General features: G+C 38.8%; 1 protein-coding gene across 1 annotated transcript in view; it reads left to right on the forward strand.

Annotated features, from left to right (window-relative positions):
* PEX7 (peroxisomal biogenesis factor 7) overlaps window positions 1-18026 on the forward strand; it is a 73071-nt gene that overhangs the window by 3776 nt on the left and 51269 nt on the right. The window contains exons 4-7 of the mRNA XM_028509744.2: window positions 5888-5965; window positions 6354-6462; window positions 15107-15213; window positions 16813-16926. Of these exons, the coding sequence (XP_028365545.1) occupies window positions 5888-5965; window positions 6354-6462; window positions 15107-15213; window positions 16813-16926 (408 nt within the window). The remainder of the gene's footprint in view (window positions 1-5887; window positions 5966-6353; window positions 6463-15106; window positions 15214-16812; window positions 16927-18026) is intronic.

Below are 18026 nucleotides of genomic sequence, written 5' to 3' on the forward strand. Positions count from 1 at the left end.
ATGAAAATTTGCAAATTTACTTTCAAATGTATGTCTACCACAGGGCCTGGCCCATAGAAGGCCTTTAGTAAATGCTTATCAGATGCAAGAATGTTAGCCTTTTATGATAAAAGATTAGTTTTATGAGGATTCCGGACATTATTTTAAAAATCAGTTATTAAAAATCAGTACCTTTAAGATTGTGATTGAAAATAATGGAAAATTTTAGTTCCACTGTTTTATTGTGAAAGCTATTTGAATAAGTATAGTTATACATGATCATGTTTTCATAGAATTGCTGAAAATTAAAACAGTTTAAGTAAAGAAGGAGCTTTAGTTTTAGGATGTTCAATGAAAGATTTCCGTAGAGCAAAATATCCAAAATTCAGACATTTTTCTGGTACCTTCATGGTTTTTGCCATATTCTTTTTTTTTAAGATTGTATTTATTTATTTTGAGAGAGATGGGGAGGGAGGGAGAAAGAGGAGAGAAACATTAATGTGTGGTTGCCTCTCATGAGCCCCCCACTGGGGACCTGGCCTGCAACCCAGGCATGTGCCCTGCCTGGGAATTGGACTAAATACTCTGCTTCACAGTGCAATGCTCCATCCACTGAGCCACATCAGCCAGGGCAGGAGCTTTTGTTAATCTTGTGAGGTGTGAAAATGGCCTTGTGCTTAAGTTGAAACCGTCCTTCTCTACTGAAGTGTTTATGAGTGAAATCATTTGATGTTAAAATACTCCAGCAGGCAGTCAGTCAGTGATGGGATAAAACAAGGTAGACAAAATGTTGGTTGTTATAGACGGTATATGTTGGATACCTGGGGATTTATTATGTTGTTTTGTTTACTTTTATTCACATTAAAATTTTTCTGTCATGACAAATTAAAAAATTTCATTTCCCATTAAAAGAAGTATGTAGCCCTTTCTAATCACTCAGTAATTAAAAGTCAGTGTTCCTTTCCTTTGTATTGATACACATAAATATGACCATTCCAGACCTTGTTTTTCTTTGATGATTTTTAATTAACTAGAACAACTTTAAAAGGGCAATACTCTACAGTGGATAAAAAATGAGCTCTTTGGGAATTACTTTCAGCAATAAAATTTGTCCTCTCAAACAGTTTTTGATTAGGTTTAGATTTCATAAAGCAGCACAAAATATTGTTCAGTGTTTTTTCTCGTTGCAGTTTTTTCATTAATTTTCTTCACCACTGCCAAAAGTAATTTCATAAAATAGGCCTTTAGAGGACCCTGCTTTTATGAGTATAACTGTGTATTTCCCTTCTTTTTCATACTTAATCTGACCATTTGCCTTGTCTACTGTTTGAGTGGTAGGAGAGGGGATTGGGAATAGGGAGAAGATGGAAGAGTGGACTAATAGGAGATGTGCCTTCCATTCAGGTTTGTTTCTCTGCCCCTTCAAAAAATTTTTGATTAACTCTGCTATCTGTAAAGGACTGTGCTAGGCCTAGTCGGGAAGATGAACAAGTCAGGCAGGGCCCTGCCCCGTCTAGGGGAAGAGGCCCCGGCTACAGGCTATCTCATGTATGACGTGGTAAGTGCCTCGACCCTACAGAGTGCTACAAGAGGGGAGGATCTTGCCTGGGGAAGGGCCGGGGGAGGGGGCATGCTTGAGTCTGCTGGGGGAGTGGGGATTGACTATTTCGGCGGTGAGGCCAGAGGAACAGTGCTAGCGGCAAAGGAGGGCTCACGCTCGAAGGGGCAGGTTTGAGCCTGTGTGCCCACAGCCGTTAGTTAGCACTCTGGCCTTTATGTTAAGATCAGTGGAAGGACATTGAAGATTCAAAATAGTTTACTGTGAAATATTTCATGCAGGTGAAATATGTATATAAAATTTATAATGCACAGTTGTATATTTATCACCTAGCTGAAGAAATAAATCCTTACCGAAACCATGAAGCCCCTGGTTACTGATTCTGTCCTGTCTCCTTTTTCCTGATCCTGTTCTTTTCCCTCCTTTTTTTCTTCCTTCCTTCTTCCCGGGAGCATCCACTCTCCTGAGTTTTTTATTTATATATTTTTTGTTTTTCCTGTCAGTTTTACTACATACGTATGTATCCCTAAGTCATGGGTAGTTTTGCGTGATTTTGATTTTGGGGTAGTAAGCAGCAGCATGGATGAATCTGAGTGCTGAGTGAGGGCTGTAAATTGCAGGCACCATATAGTGTGAAATGACTGAAGGGCTTTCTGTCGTGGGGGTGGGGGGACGACATTAATTTGTGTCTTGTAAAGGTTATTTTTTATGCAGCATAGACAATGGATAGAGGTGAGCAAGAATGGATGGGGAGAGCAGTTAGATTGGTGCTGTAATCTGGGTGGTAGTTTGTGGTTGATGGTTGTAGCCTCTAAAGAGAAATTACATGCGAACTTGTAACCATGGCCCTTTGGGATCTTGTCCCTCCTAGCTATTTGACCTTGAGGTTCCTCACACATGACACACTTGTTTCCTGCTTCCTGGTCTTTTCTTCTACTGAAAGCCTCTCTTCTCAAATCTGCAGTTTTCTCTCTTACTGCACGGAGTTATTTGCTCAGAGAAGTCTTCCCTGACCACTATCAAAAAGTGACCTGCTACCCTTGTCCTTGTTTTCTAGTTTCCTTGCTTTGCTTTACTCTGCTTTGTAATTTTTAAAAATCACAACATGAAATTATATTTTTACTTATTTACAGACTGTTCCCCCCTCCTAAAACAGAAGATCCACAAGGGTTGGGACTTTATCTGCCTTGTCTAGCATTGTATCTCCTTCCCCTGCCCCAATCCATGCCTTGTATGTAGTAGGTGCTTGATAAATATTTCCTGAATAGATGAGTGAACTGACTTCAGGTTGGGATAATGGAATCCAGTCACCCCTTTTTGGCTGTCTCCCAAACATCCTTATGGCCATAAACTTTTTTCAGAGCTTGAGGTAAATGCAAAACCCCTGTCCTTACCAGACATTTCCACTTGATTATCTTGCTGTCACCTCAAACTCAGTGTGTCTAAAATTATGCCTTATCTTCCTTCCTCCAGTCTTCCAGTTTTGGTAATGCCACCATCCTTGACAGTCCCCAGGCATGAAGTCTTGGTGTTAGCTTGCAGCGTTCACTAGTCCTAATCTCTTGGTGCTTTCTGTGCCCATGTATGTCTTTGGAGAGGTGGGCTTCTGGTCAGTGTTTATACCTCTGCTTCCTGCTGGTGACACTGCAGCCGGCCTTCAAGGGCTCTTCTCTCCCGGTCATCAAGCTGAAGCTTCCGTCCCAGCACCCTTTTGTACTTACATCTAGAGGTTTTATTTGTTTGTTTAACACAATATTCTGACTTGTACTGCTGGTTACATGTCCTAATATTTTAAACACAGTAGAACAAATGAAGTGTTTATTGACTGAGTCACCTTTACTTCCTTCTGTATTATTCCATTTGTAACCTCGTTGTGTGTCCTGTGCTCAGTCTTGTCTAGAACCCAAATGCGTGCCACGTTGTGTGTCAGACGAGACAGCTGGCAGGACACTGCCACCCGCACAGCTTCCTCACCTCCCATCTTCTCTTCTCATTAGGGCTGGGTTCTCTCTGGTCCTGTGGAGTCTCCCACAGTTTTAAAAGGTGAGAAGGCATAAAGTTTCAAGTCCCGCATTGTGCTGGAAATGTGTAGAGGTGTGGAGAGTGGGCTCGTGTTGTTAGTTTTTAGTTGTATTCAGTTATCTTTTAAAATGAAAACAGTAGCTCTTTCCAACTTCTTAGCAGAGTTACAAATTGTGAGGATAAATTTGGCTGAGGATAATTATTTTAATTCACATTTATTGTGAATTCACATCTATTGCAATGAGCATAGATGTACAATATGTGTAGCAGTTATTTCATATGAATTTTAGTAAAAACTTCATATGGTAACATACGGTAAAATATGGTAAATGCTGAATCAGAAGTAGGTACCAGATGCTGTTGGAATGCACAGAAGGAAGCATCTAAGTCACGGAGGGGTTCATCCAGGGAGGCTTATTTCGTGAAGGACAGGGCGGGGCCAAGTCTTGACGTTTGAGCAGGAATTCACTGAGTGGACAGGGGCTTTAATCTTGGCTGTCTATGATCCATGAAAGCAAAATGGAATAAGCCTGGGCCCAGATGTAGCTCCAGTGAAGTGTGATGCCAATAAGGGCACCACTTTACTTCCTTCCTACTGCAGCTCCAGGTCACCGAGGAGTTCCAGTTGCACAGTGCCCTCCAGCAGGGTGCTGCAGAGACAGCCCAGCGAAGTGCAGGGGGGCGGACCTGCAGATAGGCCGCCCAGGCTCCGGTTTCAGCTCTGCAGCTTGCCAGCTCTGGGAACTTGAACCTCTGGGGGCCTTGGCATAACATCTACTTCTACCTCATAGAAGTGTAGATTAAGTGAAATAAAATACACGAAATGCTTGTGACAACATCCTGCATGCAGTAGGTGCTCCATAAAGATTTGCTTTTGTAGTTATTTTTGACTATTCACATCAGCCCAGAGCAGGGGTTGGCACACTACTACGTCTGCTTGGGCCAAGGCCAAACCCAGCTGTCTGTCTGATTTGAAATAGTTTTATGGGAACACAGCCATGCTCGTTCATTAAGTGTCTGTGGCTACTTTGGTACCCTACAAGGCTGAGTTTAGTTGTGACAGAGATCAAATGGTCCAGAAAGCCTAAAATATTTATTTGGCCCTGAAATTTGCTGAGCTCTGGCCTAGAGGGTAAAGTCAAACTTTTCAGCTCTCAGAATCTTCAGTGATTGCTTCCAAATCCATCTTTTCTACCTGTGACTAACAGATGGCTGTAGCAGTCTTTGGTTTCTGCTGCCCCTTCTGTGTGCTCTCTGAGCTCTGTAGTGTTCCAACTGCTCTTTGCTCTTTTGCGTGGACCTGGGCAACAGCAGGGCCAGGGCTCGGAGAGGTGGGTGAGACACTCATTTTGAGTGCTGAAATTAAGGGAGGTCTCTAAACTTAGTGGTCAATATAAATAACCTCTTAATGCAGTGGTTTAAAAAACAAAATCAGTGCAAAAATCTATGGTTAACAAAATATCAATTTTAAATAAAGCAGTATTACTGATTTTTTTGTTTTTACTCAGGCTGTAGTGTGGCTCAGCTCAGCAGTAGGCAGCTGAGAACAGGTAACCTATACTTAAACCACTGCAAACCCCTGTCACTCATACTTCTTACCTAGATATGGTAGCTCGAGTTTTCAGATTCAGCATAATCTGCTGATTACATTTAGTGACATGTACTCATATCCATGTCTGGACTACTTTCATAAAGCATAATTATGCACATATTTTGTTGACCTTAGCTATAGTAGTAATCTATATATAATCTGTTGTATAAAATGACAGAATGAAAAATACTTCCATAAGCTTCCAAGTAGTTCATTTGAAATGGTTTATTGAGAGCAGCAAAGCCTAGGTTAGAACAGCACCATTGGATAACTAAGGCTGTTTACCAAGAGATCTGAAAGGATCACCTAGTTCCCATAAGCTTTTTCAAAGAAAGGCCAGATAGTGATATTGATTGCATTTTAATGCTTTCTGATAAACATTGACCCCGCAGGCTTTTTTAGGTGACTTTCTAATCTGCTTTGACATTTCTTCAGGGTGCTGCAGAGAGTGATTTGTTGGTAGGTTTAAAGATATGTATAATTTTTTTAGTGAAGAAGGTTTGGAAATATTCTGTAGAATTGTATTAAAGTAGAGTCTGTAGGAATAAGCCTAGAGGAGTGGACAAAGGGACTTTCCCTTTCTCAGACACAATGTTGAGATTTATACGACTTTATTTGATGCTTTAACAAAGGAAATGAGTTGTTGTAACTGGCTACCACTGTTATAAAGAGATAAAAATGTAGCATTGAACTTGATGCTCTTTTGCTTTCTAAATGGCACTTTTAAACGTTTTTAGGTTTACAGCGTTGATTGGAGCCAAACCAGAGGTGAACAGCTTGTGGTGTCGGGGTCATGGGATCAAACTGTCAAACTGGTATGTTGGCATTGCTGTGTTTAAAAATAAGTATTCCCTTCCTAAAGCTTCCACTGTTTTTTTTTCTTTTCTAGAACATATTTCTGTAGCTTTTAAAGTACGTAGCTAATTATATTTTTTAAAAGTACATTAAAGCATTTATTAGAATTTAAAATTTTCTAGTCTTTTGGCTGTAAACTAATAATTAGTTCAGCATTGATTATTTTGGCCCCTTAAATGCCATCTTGCTTTATGAAAAAGTAGACTTTAAAAAAGTCCTTGAGACATGTATCTATAGTGTGTGTGTATATACATATATAAATACATAAATATTTTATGTATTGTTTATCTAAAAGCATACATTTGAATTTACCTTTTTTATGTAATTGATCTGTTCATTTATTTGTAGTGGGATCCAACTGTTGGAAAGTCTTTGTGCACCTTTAGAGGCCATGAAAGTGTCATTTATAGCACAATCTGGTCTCCCCACATCCCTGGTTGCTTTGCTTCAGCCTCAGGTAAATAATTCGGTCTTTACAAAAAGCCTTACTTGTAGAGAATGGTGGTCTTGCTTCTCCCAGTAGGTGGCGCTGTGTACCTTAGCGCTGAGGGTGGGGAAACTGAATTCTTTGTGCTCTTTGTTGCATTGCCTACCAGCCTCTAGACATAAATTAGGTGGGCCTGAATGACTTTTTAATGATTATAACCATTTGCCTAACATGCTCTTTTTTGGTGAAGTAGGAGGTGTGGGACAGAGAGCAAGTGAGGGCTTTGATGTCAGTGTCTCCTTTCCTTGATGTTTACCCTCCCTTTAGAATGTCCTCTTTAGGATGTAATTCATTGCCACTAAGCTATAGCAAGGATGCTTTTCGGTATGATCTTTTTTTTTCTGACTGTTTGCTTTTGATTTATGTCAGCAATTCTAAAAGCCCAAAATACTCACTGTTGGGCCTTTTACAGAAAATGTTTGCTGGCACAGAGCCTTGCGTAGGGTGGGGATCAAGCCATGGAAACTCTTCTGGTTGTTTAGAGGAGGACAGAAGACATAACTACAGCAGGAGGCAGAGTGCTTCTCCTAGTATTGTCTCCTTGTTCCGTTATCCAGCACCCGAAGATAAACAGTCAGTAGGGTACTGATTGTTCCTTTCTTGCTAACAAACTATAGCAATGCCCTGCATTGTGGAATTATGTCAGGCGGCTTTCATAAGAAACATCATGTCATAGAAATCCTTTCAATTTGTTTTTTATTGAGATATAATTGACATATAACGTTATACAGGGTGGGGCAAAAGTAGGTTTACAGTTGTGAATACATGAAACAGTTTATTCTTGTATTTTTTCTTAATTATTGTATTATTTTCCATATAAACAGCTGTAAGCCTACTTTTGCCCCACCCTGTGTTAATTTCATTTGTACAACATAATTATTCAATATTTGGATATACACATTGTGAAAGGATCACCACACTAAGTCTAGTTAACATCCATCACCACACATAGTTATGAATTTTTTTTCTCATGAGAACTCTTAAGGTCTACTCTCAACAATTCTCAAATAAACAATACAGTATGATTAACTATAGTTACCATGCTGTACATTATATTCACATGACTTGTTTTATAACTGGAAGTTTGTACTTTTTGATCTCCTTCACCCATGAAAGCCTACCTTCACCCCCACCTCTGATAGCCACTAATCTGTTCTTTGTATCTGTATTTTTTAAAACAGTATCTTTTATCTTTTTTAAAAAGATTTTATTTATTTATTTTTAGAGAGGGAAGGGAGGAAGAAAGAGAGAGAGAGAGAAACATCAATGCGCGGTTGCTGGGGGCCGTGGCCTGCAGCCCAGGCATGTGCCCTGACTGGGAATCGAACCTGCGATGCTTTGGTTCGCAAGCCCGCGCTCAACCCACTGAGCTACACCAGCCAGGGCTATATCTGCATTTTTTTAATTCCACATAGAAGTGAGATCACATGGTGTTTGTCTTTTGTTTATTAGTTTTAATTCTAAAAATTGAAAATACCCATGTCCCTGAGTTCTATAAGTATTATCAGGCTGAAGACAATCAGAAGTGAAAACCTTCAGGTAAATTGTGTACAGACAAGAATGTCCATTTAAATTGAGCAACTTTTTGAATCTAAGATAACAGTGAAGTGAATTATAGCATCTTCTGTGTGTAGAGGTGCAGTTAATTTTTTAAAATGTTTGTTGATTAAAATGAACAGCATTGTTTTCTAGAACAGAGTGGTGTACTCTGTCAACTAATAAACTTATTACTATTATTTTTTAACTTATAAATTGTCATAGTTTTTATTCATAATCTGAAATAAATCTTTTTCAGAATATCAAGGCTTTTGGAATAAGTCTAAATTCCTTTTTTAGTGTTTTGTCTTTCCATTGTGCAGCTTGCCCCAGGACAGGTGTTTGTTAAGTCAGTGATAGCAATGTTGATACATTTAATTTGAATTAACTCTTTAGCCTGCATATATAATTTGACTTAATCATCTTTTACGCTTTTAATTTATTGTAAATGCGAATTCGTTTTATGTTTGTAGTGAATCACATCTGTAAGATGGCCACAGTTCAGTGTAATGGTTATAATTTTTATCATTTTACTGTTAGTGAAAATCTCTAACACAAAGTATTAGTACAGTTACATTAAAATTCTCATAAAAATGTGAATCAGACTGACATTAGCATCCTTTTCTTCGAGTAGGCGTGCCCGTGTAGCCTCATATCCTGCACGCTCAGAGGAGGCGTTTCACACCTAGGGTGGAGTTAGTGGTATGGAATAGATCCACCCTCGGTGAACTGGAACACGCTTCACTAGTGAACCAGTCAAGACATGTCTGCTGGGAGCTCTGATTGTCATCATTCACAATGAACTAGAATTAATAATGAGTGAAATTTTACATGTTTGGGAAAGTATTAGTAAGTAAAGCTCCTTGAACTACTGATACTTTAAAAATTATTTACCTTGTTATTGAATATAATTTTGTTAATTTTTATTATTTTTGAAGTTCAAAGTTGTCTTTATTTGATTTTAATCATTGTTCTTTTTATGCCCGTGAGCAGATGTAAAAGCTGAAAGTGACAAAATCATGAACTAATACAGCTGCATTTATTTGAATGGCAGGCAGCATTGTGCGTATTAGCCGTTTATTTGGACTGAGTCATGCATTGCTTCTTTCATTGGCCTTTTGTGTGGCATGGTATACATAATATTGACTCCGGATGTTACACTTAGAGTGTTCAGTGTGAGACTGAATAGCAGAAAAGGATCAGTGGTGTAGAGGGAGTTGGCAGTGTAATCATAAAACTTCACTTTGAAAACGACCTGTGTGTTGCAAGTAGGTACTGTATAAAAACAGTTTTTTATCAACAAAGTGATTATTTGCTTTAATAGAAGAAAAAGAACATTTGTTTAATGACATTATTTTCATGTGCCAGATGGGAAGGGATTAGAGGGGGTGGGTGAAAAAGGCGAAGATCAAGAAGTCCTGACTGGCTGTCACAGAATAGTCACAGGGATGTGAAGTACAGCTCAGGGAACACAGTCAGTAACGCTGCAGCAACTCTGTGTGGTGTCAGGTGGGCCCAAGATTTAGCGGGATGATCACTTAGTAAATTATGTAATGTCTAATCACCGGTGTACACCTAAAACTAATGTAATATTGCATATCAACTATAATTGAAAAATTAAAAATGATTAAAAATATATATTAGAAATAAATATAAACTGGTTGTATCAACCAGGACTTCTTTAGTTGAGATTGAAAGAAATTTTGACCCAAACTGCTTTGAGAAAGAAGATAATTCATTTGCTCACATAGCTCATATAGTTTAAAAGTCCAGAATTAGAACTGGCTTCATAGAGGCATGGCTGGACATAGGGTTCAAAGGATATTCTTGTCCTCACTTTTGTCCTCTCTTCTGTTGAGTTGGTTTCAGTGTCATGTACCTGTGATAGCAAAATGGCAGTGGCTTTAATCCCCACATCCTTTCTGGTTTCTGTGTGTGAGGAAAAAGTGAGAAGTTTTCAGACATCTAGGAAAGTTTCGTTTTGTCCATTGGCTCCAAAGGGAGTCTGTGGGTGTTCCTGAGCTAAACACTGTGTCTGCAGAGGGGCTGGCTGTGGCTGGCTTAGTGCCCGCAGCTGGGAGTGGGGAATGGGAGAGAGGGGTTCACGAAGTACATACACTGAGCAGGAAAAGAGTGAATTTTGATTAGGTGGAAGTAGATGGATATGTTCTAGGAGGCCCATATTCACTGAAATGGCTGCACATTCAAGGCTTAAAATAGATCTGAGGGGATTTGATGAAAATCAAGCACTGGACCTGCATGCTACAAAATATGTTTCTTTTAAAAAATTACTCCAAGAATTTAGTAACCTTCAAAGTTGCATGGTATTTGCAAATGTAGGACTGAATTTATCATCAGCTAAGACAGGCCCCAAACGGGGAGTTATTCAAGATTTAGATCTAAATTTGCCTTCTGTACCAGAGTTCTCTAAGGACATTGCATTTTGTCTGTTTTGTGGTAGCTGTGTTAGTACAGAATTCATATTTCTAAATTACGTGAGCTAGAAAGGAAGAATATTTAAGCTCTGTATGGAAAGAAGATTAATGTGAAGTAAACTTTCTTGTGAACCATGAAAACTAAGTTACTACTATTACAGACCCCATATAATTTCATAAATGATAGCCATGTGTGAATATGTTGGGTTCAGTAGTTAAAAAAACCTCATTGCACTCTGAGAAGGAGTCATACAACATCTGATAGGCATCTGGTATTTCAATTAAATTAAATTATTTGGGCCCAATGTGCATCCTTTTGCTACTCAGTTCACTTCACAATTTCAGACTCAATGTTTACACTCATTCTCCTTACCCAACTTCCTCTTACCTGCTGCGATTTGCAATTAAACATAGCAGTAGCCAGCACTTCCTGTTCCGCATCTGGTAATTCAGGTGGGTCTGTGGCACCATCACAAGGCCCTGATGAATGTCTGATTGACAATGAAAGGCCAGTTGTCTGGAAAATGTGATTAAAAAAACAACAACAAATGCAGCCTTGGCTGAGTGGTTCAGTTGGTTGGAGCATCATCCTGTACACCAAGTGGTTGTGGGTTTGATCCCCGGTCAAGGCACATACGTAGTTTGTAGGTTTGATGCCCGGTCAGAGTGCATACAGGAGGCAACCAATTGGTGTTTCTCTCTCTCCCTTCCGCTCTCTCTAAAATCAATAAACATATCCTCAGGTGATGATTTTTAAAAATTGTAAAAATGAAACCCAACAAATGCAGAAGTCCTGGTGGCTCAAAGGGTTGAGTGAGTCATTGTGCCATTTGGAAAACAGGGAGATGAGGAAGAAGTGCCAGTTGTGTGCAGCAGGAGCGACTGTCATGGCAGTGGAATTCTTAGCTTCTGCAGAAGAGTTCTCGCTTTTTTGGTGCCCTTTAAATTAACTGTAAGAGGGACAAGCCATGGTGCTTTTTTTTAAAAAAAATATTGTCAAGTATGATAGTGAGGAACCAAAATATTGTCTCAGAGAAGTTTAGAATAACGAACCACCCAGGCTTTGTTGTTTTGTTTGATCTTTCACTGGAGTGCAATACACTTACAGAACATTGCGTAATCTAAAGCATACAAAGCAATGAGCTTTTACAGTGAACACATCTGGGTACCAGCAGCCAGATCAAGGCACAGTGTTTCCAGAGGCCCTCCTCACATCCTTCCACTCATTACTGTCCCCCTGCCTCAGGGTGACCCCTGTGCCGCCTCCTAATAGCGTAGATTAATGTTGCCTGTTTTCATACTTTTGTGTCTGGTTTCTTTTGCTCAACATTATTTGTGGGATTCATATTGTTGCCGGAATAACAATTCTTAATCTCCTAGTCAACATTCATTGTAATGTTTTGGTACTTAAAATCATTCACATACCCATACAATGCAATTTTTGAGGTGAACACAAGCTCACTGAACTTTAAACAATGCTTTAGTCATAACTATAACAGACTTTAAAGTTTCAGCCTAATATTAAATATACATTTTTGGAAGCTGGGATACATCATTTAGGCTTTTCCTATGTTTTGGTGGAAGCCTTGTGCTGAATCAAATGTTTTTGTTTGGGGCTAGGAATTTTAGAGACTGAAGGTTCAAATGAACTTCATCCCTCCCTCCAGGATGATCAGTGCTTTCCTTTGCCTACAAGCGATAGAACTTGAACTATTTTAGGTCTTCGTAGAATTTATTGAAAAGCAACCCCAGGAAGGAAGGGAAGGGATGCTTGGAAGTCCCGAGGACACGTTTTCTGTTCCTGATCTGGACTTTTCTGTTTATTGACCTGACTGCAGGCTAGTGTTACAGTGAGACCCATGCCCACTCAATTTTATAACCTGTAGATTTTATCATAAGAGAGGGACTGACATTATTTTTCAGTTATAGTTCAGAAGAATTTCAAGTACCTACCTTTGACCTGCCAACTGTGGTCAGGGCAGGGAATAAGATACTATGAGTGGTCTTGCTTGGATGTGTCTGATTAGCTTCTCTTATAAGTTGAAGTCCTGCCACTGGCAGCTGGTCAGCTGTGTTGAGCCATACATAGGTCTTTCTGGAATTGCATGGCGAGAAGTGGACGCTGTTCCTAGAAGAAGAGTGTTGCTGACAGACCAAACATAGACATTCATGCTACCCTGCTTTCTACAGCAGGCCCTCAAATAAAGTTTCACTCAACGTCATGTCCTTATGTTGAAGAGACGACATAGGGTCTCAACTGTTGTTTATGTCAGTCAGCTTATGGTAAAATTGGTTTCATTGTAAGTTATTTTGTTCAAAATCACAGAGCTTATCTACGATGGTAAGTGCGGACTTCCTAGACTCTGAAGGCTAGGGAAAACCATGGAAGATCACTCTATCAGAGCTCTTTAGAATTCGGAAACAAATCCCACTGATTGGTGGCTAGACCACACGGACCATGATTGTCTGAAGATGTCTGAAGCTCTGATCTCTGCCGATTCTGAACAGTTTCCACTTGGCTCTTTCAGACTCATCATTCCTTCTCATCCCTGTCATTCGCAGCTAGATCCGAAAATGTTAGTTACTTTCTTCTATCAGAGTGATTTCCAACCTTTGTAAAATAATAGGAAGGTATTTTTAAATAATTTAAAAAAAACCACATAAAGCAATAGCACATATTTATAGATCCATGGAAAGCAGTGAAAGTATTACAGAAACACAGTCTGAAGGGCCGCACACTGAGTTCCTGACGGGCGGCCTGTGGGCAAGGAGCTGGGGCATGCCGTCGGGGATACGACAGAGGCTGCAGCGTTGTCTGCAGGGTTCTAGTATTTTATTTCCAAAGTAACTCTGGGGCAAATAGAGGATGGCACATATGTGTTTGTGCATGCATGTGTGCGATTAAATGTGCTTTCCCCAATTCATGGAAAAAATTAATATATAAGGTAAAAGAATAATTCCCCAAGAACCAGCCAGCACTGATGGTGTGGTACTTCTCTAGAAACGTCAGGAGGCGTGTTAGTGCAGGTGTAGACGCGCAGGCGGAGGGGCAGACTGCCTGGGTTCTGGTTCAGGTCCTGGTTCCCTTGCCTGCCATCTTGAGGGGTTTATTTTGTCTTCATGAGCTTCCGTTTCTTCCTTCATAAATGAGTACAAATATTGCTTTTTGCACGATCAAAATTTCTACCTCAGCTGTGATGTCTGAAATAAATTAACACATGTACAATAAAATTCTCAGACCACATAGTGGTCTGGCACGTAGTAAGCACCCAGTAAATGTTAGCTTGTTATTCATGTTATAATGAACAGGAATGACTTCTAATCATGAGTATGTTTTCCTATTTTATATCTTTAAACCTCTTCTTATTTCAATTTTGTAAGGAAGGTATGTTATCATAGGTCTGGAAAAGAAGAATCAGGCCTGATGAAACATCAACAGCTACCAAGTGACTGAACTGGAGCAGAACCACACTCGGGAGCTGCGGAGTCCTCCTTCTTACCCTCTGCATGTCATTGCCACCAACAATTTAATTCTTCTTTCTTAAGCAGTGTCCAAGGAAATCAGAAAAAATTGTCTAAAATAGCTAAATTTGGCTAAATGATCTGATGTAGAATTTGAAATAGTATAGGAAAGTATATGTAACTATACATATTCTTTAAATTTTAAAGAATAATTTAAAAATTTAACACCTTTATATACTACATATTAAAACATCTATTCTGCCAGCAGCCATGCTCGGTGATTTGCAGAAACCTCATTGCACTAAATTCTCGGGGAACGCTCCAAGAGGGCATTACTTCTTCTCAGCAGTGAGGAATCATTCTCAGACGTACATATTATATAACTTGTCCGGGGGCACACAACCACCCATGGAATTCAAGACTGTGATGGCCACCGTGCCGTAGACCACATTCTTATCGTCAAGATGGACTAGCTTTCCCCCAGGATTAGTTGTTTTTTGTAATTTACTTTTGATGTAGATATACATATTTATCCTTGATTTTATTCATTTGGCCATTTTGTTGTTTCCTCATAGTTTACAAAAATTCAAGGCAAACAGATATGAACCATTTAATCAGCTAAGCAATGTAAAGCAATTTTGTAATAATATGAAGTATAATTCTTAGGTTTTTTTTTCCAGCTTATTTCTTTCCAAGGAGAAAACATCCCAAATGTGGTAAACATAAAAGCTAAGATTTAAAAATTCTCTGTTTTGACTTGGTAGACTTTGCCTATATTTAATAGTAAAATTGTCACTGTTTTGTTTCTTGCAGAACATGCTGGTGCAGGGGACTAACTTTATTTATTAGAAGTGGGGATGTTCGGGGCCTTCTCCTGAAGCGAGATGCACCAGATGTGTGTTTAGTCACCACTGTACTTTTCTCAGTGTGAGATTCGGATCTTCCTGATTTGAATTGATCTAAAAAACATTGTCACGATGCATTACTTTTTGTAGTTCATCACTTTTAGTAGTTCTTATGCATTATTATAGTTAAAAATAACATATATGTACATATGATTTACAGATGGCAATATCCTCTCAGTGAAAGCTCTGGGTTTCCCATGAGGTTGTCATGAGTACATGTCACTGAGCACCCAGGGTGGTGTGATGGAGTGTGATCAAGTCTTCCTCTCTCCCCAGGTGACCAGACCCTGCGAGTCTGGGACGTGAAGTCGGCAGGAGTCCGAGTCGTGGTTCCCGCACACCAGGCAGAAATTCTGAGCTGTGACTGGTGCAAATACGATGAGGTACCTGTCTGGCTCTGCCCTGATTTGCCTAGCCCTTCCTAATGTTGAAGTGTTCTAGACTTCATTTGATCTTTGTTGATGTGGACTTTGGTGGTGTTAATGGACCATTAAATTAAATTCTGTCCCTTTCATTTCTAATTGATGATTGTGAGTGGCCTGCAATAGCATTAACTGGGCATACAAAACAGGCAAAATAAGGAACAGAAATTCAAAGTTCAGCAGTGCAGCCTTACTCATTTGTTTGGGAAACTGCTTTACAAGCTATGTGATATTTTTTTCTTTATTGCTCTTAACCTGCCAATTTGTGTCATCTTTTGCTTTCCATTCTTATTCACTTTGCTAATGAGGCTGCTGAACTATTTGTAGATTGATTTTTAACAGCCCATTAGTTTTGTATATTTTCTGTTTATCTTCCTTATAAGCCTAACCAGACTTCATGCTTCTTCTGAAGAGGGAGCAGTGTCCATTTGTAACTTTTTGCAAAGCTTCATTTAATCACAGGAACATGTTCATTAGAAATAGCAATGGACCAAATATGTGTTGAGATATGTATATCTCAAGTGGTCTATTGACTGTGACAAAGAGGTAAAACTTAAGTGTGATTTTTCCCCCAGTTTTAAATTAAAGAATGAGAACATTATATTGGCAGTGTTTTTGAAATAAAAAGAAATAAAATAGATTAAAAGAAAATACAGTACCTATTCAATGGCAATACTTGATCGAAATAAAAATTTCAGTGCTGGTAACTATAGTTTAATCTCTCACATCATAATGAATTTTTCATATAGGAAAATGAAATTGTCGACTATATATTTGGAAGTTCTAAAAAAAGATGCCAACATACACTTGAGAATGGTTTAAAATTTTTTGGAATCATTGAAGTTTATCTTTAAATGAGCTTATACTGAAGCCCAGCACGTTCAAACAATGAATTGTTGCTCTGGTTGATGTGGGGTGGGGCTGAGTGTGAACCCAGCACTTGGCCTGTTCAGCCAGGAACTTTGGGTTCATTTGGGTCTGTAGATAGCAAGATCTGTAAAACCAAATATAAGGAGGCTTACCATTATTTGCATAGATTTTCAGATATGATTAGATATTATATTAAGACATGCCTGTGGGAATTGGGATAATGATTGATTTAGATTTAGAAAAATATATAAAGATTTAATTTATACCTTTTGCCTTTTCAAATATTCCTAAATTAACAGGACTTTTGCCTTTTAATGCCTGGTAAAACCTCACAACATGCGAAAGAGAAAGGTTGGCTCACTTGTCAGATACAAGTTTTAATCTATTATATACTTATTAATAATATTACTGAAGGTGGATTGGAAGAGAACTGTGCCTTTCTCCATTGTGTGTAGTATTCCATCTCATACAGAAAGTGTATGCAATTCCTTTTCTTTCAAGTCATACTAACTTTTCTTATATTATCTATATTTTGATTCCTTTCTATATTTGTTATATAACTTCTCAAGAACAACTCCTGCATTCTGATTAAATAATTACCAGAAAATAGATATTGTTTCTAGTAGGAAAGCCTGGACATTACCTAACTGAGAAGATGTCACAGTTAACTTTTCTCTGCATTGTTTTCAGAATTTGCTGGTGACTGGGGCAGTTGATTGTAGTTTGAGAGGCTGGGACCTGAGGAATGTTCGACAACCAGTGTTTGAGCTTCTTGGCCACACCTATGCTATCAGGAGAGTGAAGGTAAATTTTCATCTTCTCTTTTCATACATAGAATAAAGTATAAATATAATCAAAATATAAATGGAGATCACATGGAGGGTTATCAGTGGGGGGTAGAGAATGGAGGAAAAGGTGCAGGGAATAAGAAGCATAAATAGTAGGTACAAAATAGGCAAGGGAGGGTTAAGAATAGTCTAGGAAATGGAGAAGCCAAAGAACTTACATGTACGACCCATGGACATGAACTAAGGTGGGGGAATGATGGTGGGAGGGGGTGCAGGGTGTAGGGGAATAAAGGATAGGGGAAAAATATGGGACAACTGTAATAGCATAATCAGTAAAATATACTTTAAAAATAATCAATAAAGGTGTTTATGGGTTGGGGCTATTGATTCTTTTTTTATGCATGTTTTTGTTATCTAACTAATGATAATGAATATTGAATGCTAAAATTAGGTAAAATATATGAATAATGATAGAATGAATTGGGACAATGTAGCCAATTTTTACTTACAATTAAATAAAAATGTTTTTTTTTAATTCTGTTATCCTCAATCTCCTATTCCTTTTAATATTTTTTAAATTATGGTAATTAGTTTTAGTATTATGTTCTTCATAATTTTCTATTCAGTGGGAAGATCTCTTTTTTTTTTTTTTTTAAAGATTTTATTTATTTATTTTTAGGGAGGGAAGGAAGGGGGGGAGAGAGAGAGAGAGAGAGAGCGAGAGAGAGAGAGAGAGAGAGAAAGAGAGAGAGAGAGAGACACACACATCAATGTGCGGTTGCTGGGGGTTATGGCCTGCAACCCAGGAATGTACCCTGGCTGGGAATCGAACCTGGGACACTTTGGTTCCCAGCCCGCGCTCAATCCACTGAGCTACGCCAGCCAGGGCTTGGAAGATCTCTTTACATTGTTGTTACTTATATAGAGAAATGGTTAATTCTTTCTTTTCCCTAATATGATAATAAATATAAATTTCACAAACATTTGGGGTGTAGAAAATTTCCCACTCTGCGAACAACAGAGTCAATGAGTTAACTTTTTTCTGCTGCTCCTAAGAAATTTGAGAGCCGTAGTTTAGTTTTCCAGCTTTTATTTAGGTAGCTTTTGCTAAGTCGC

This window comes from Phyllostomus discolor, chromosome 4, assembly GCF_004126475.2.
Source record: "Phyllostomus discolor isolate MPI-MPIP mPhyDis1 chromosome 4, mPhyDis1.pri.v3, whole genome shotgun sequence".
Classification (NCBI taxonomy): Eukaryota; Metazoa; Chordata; class Mammalia; order Chiroptera; family Phyllostomidae; genus Phyllostomus; species Phyllostomus discolor.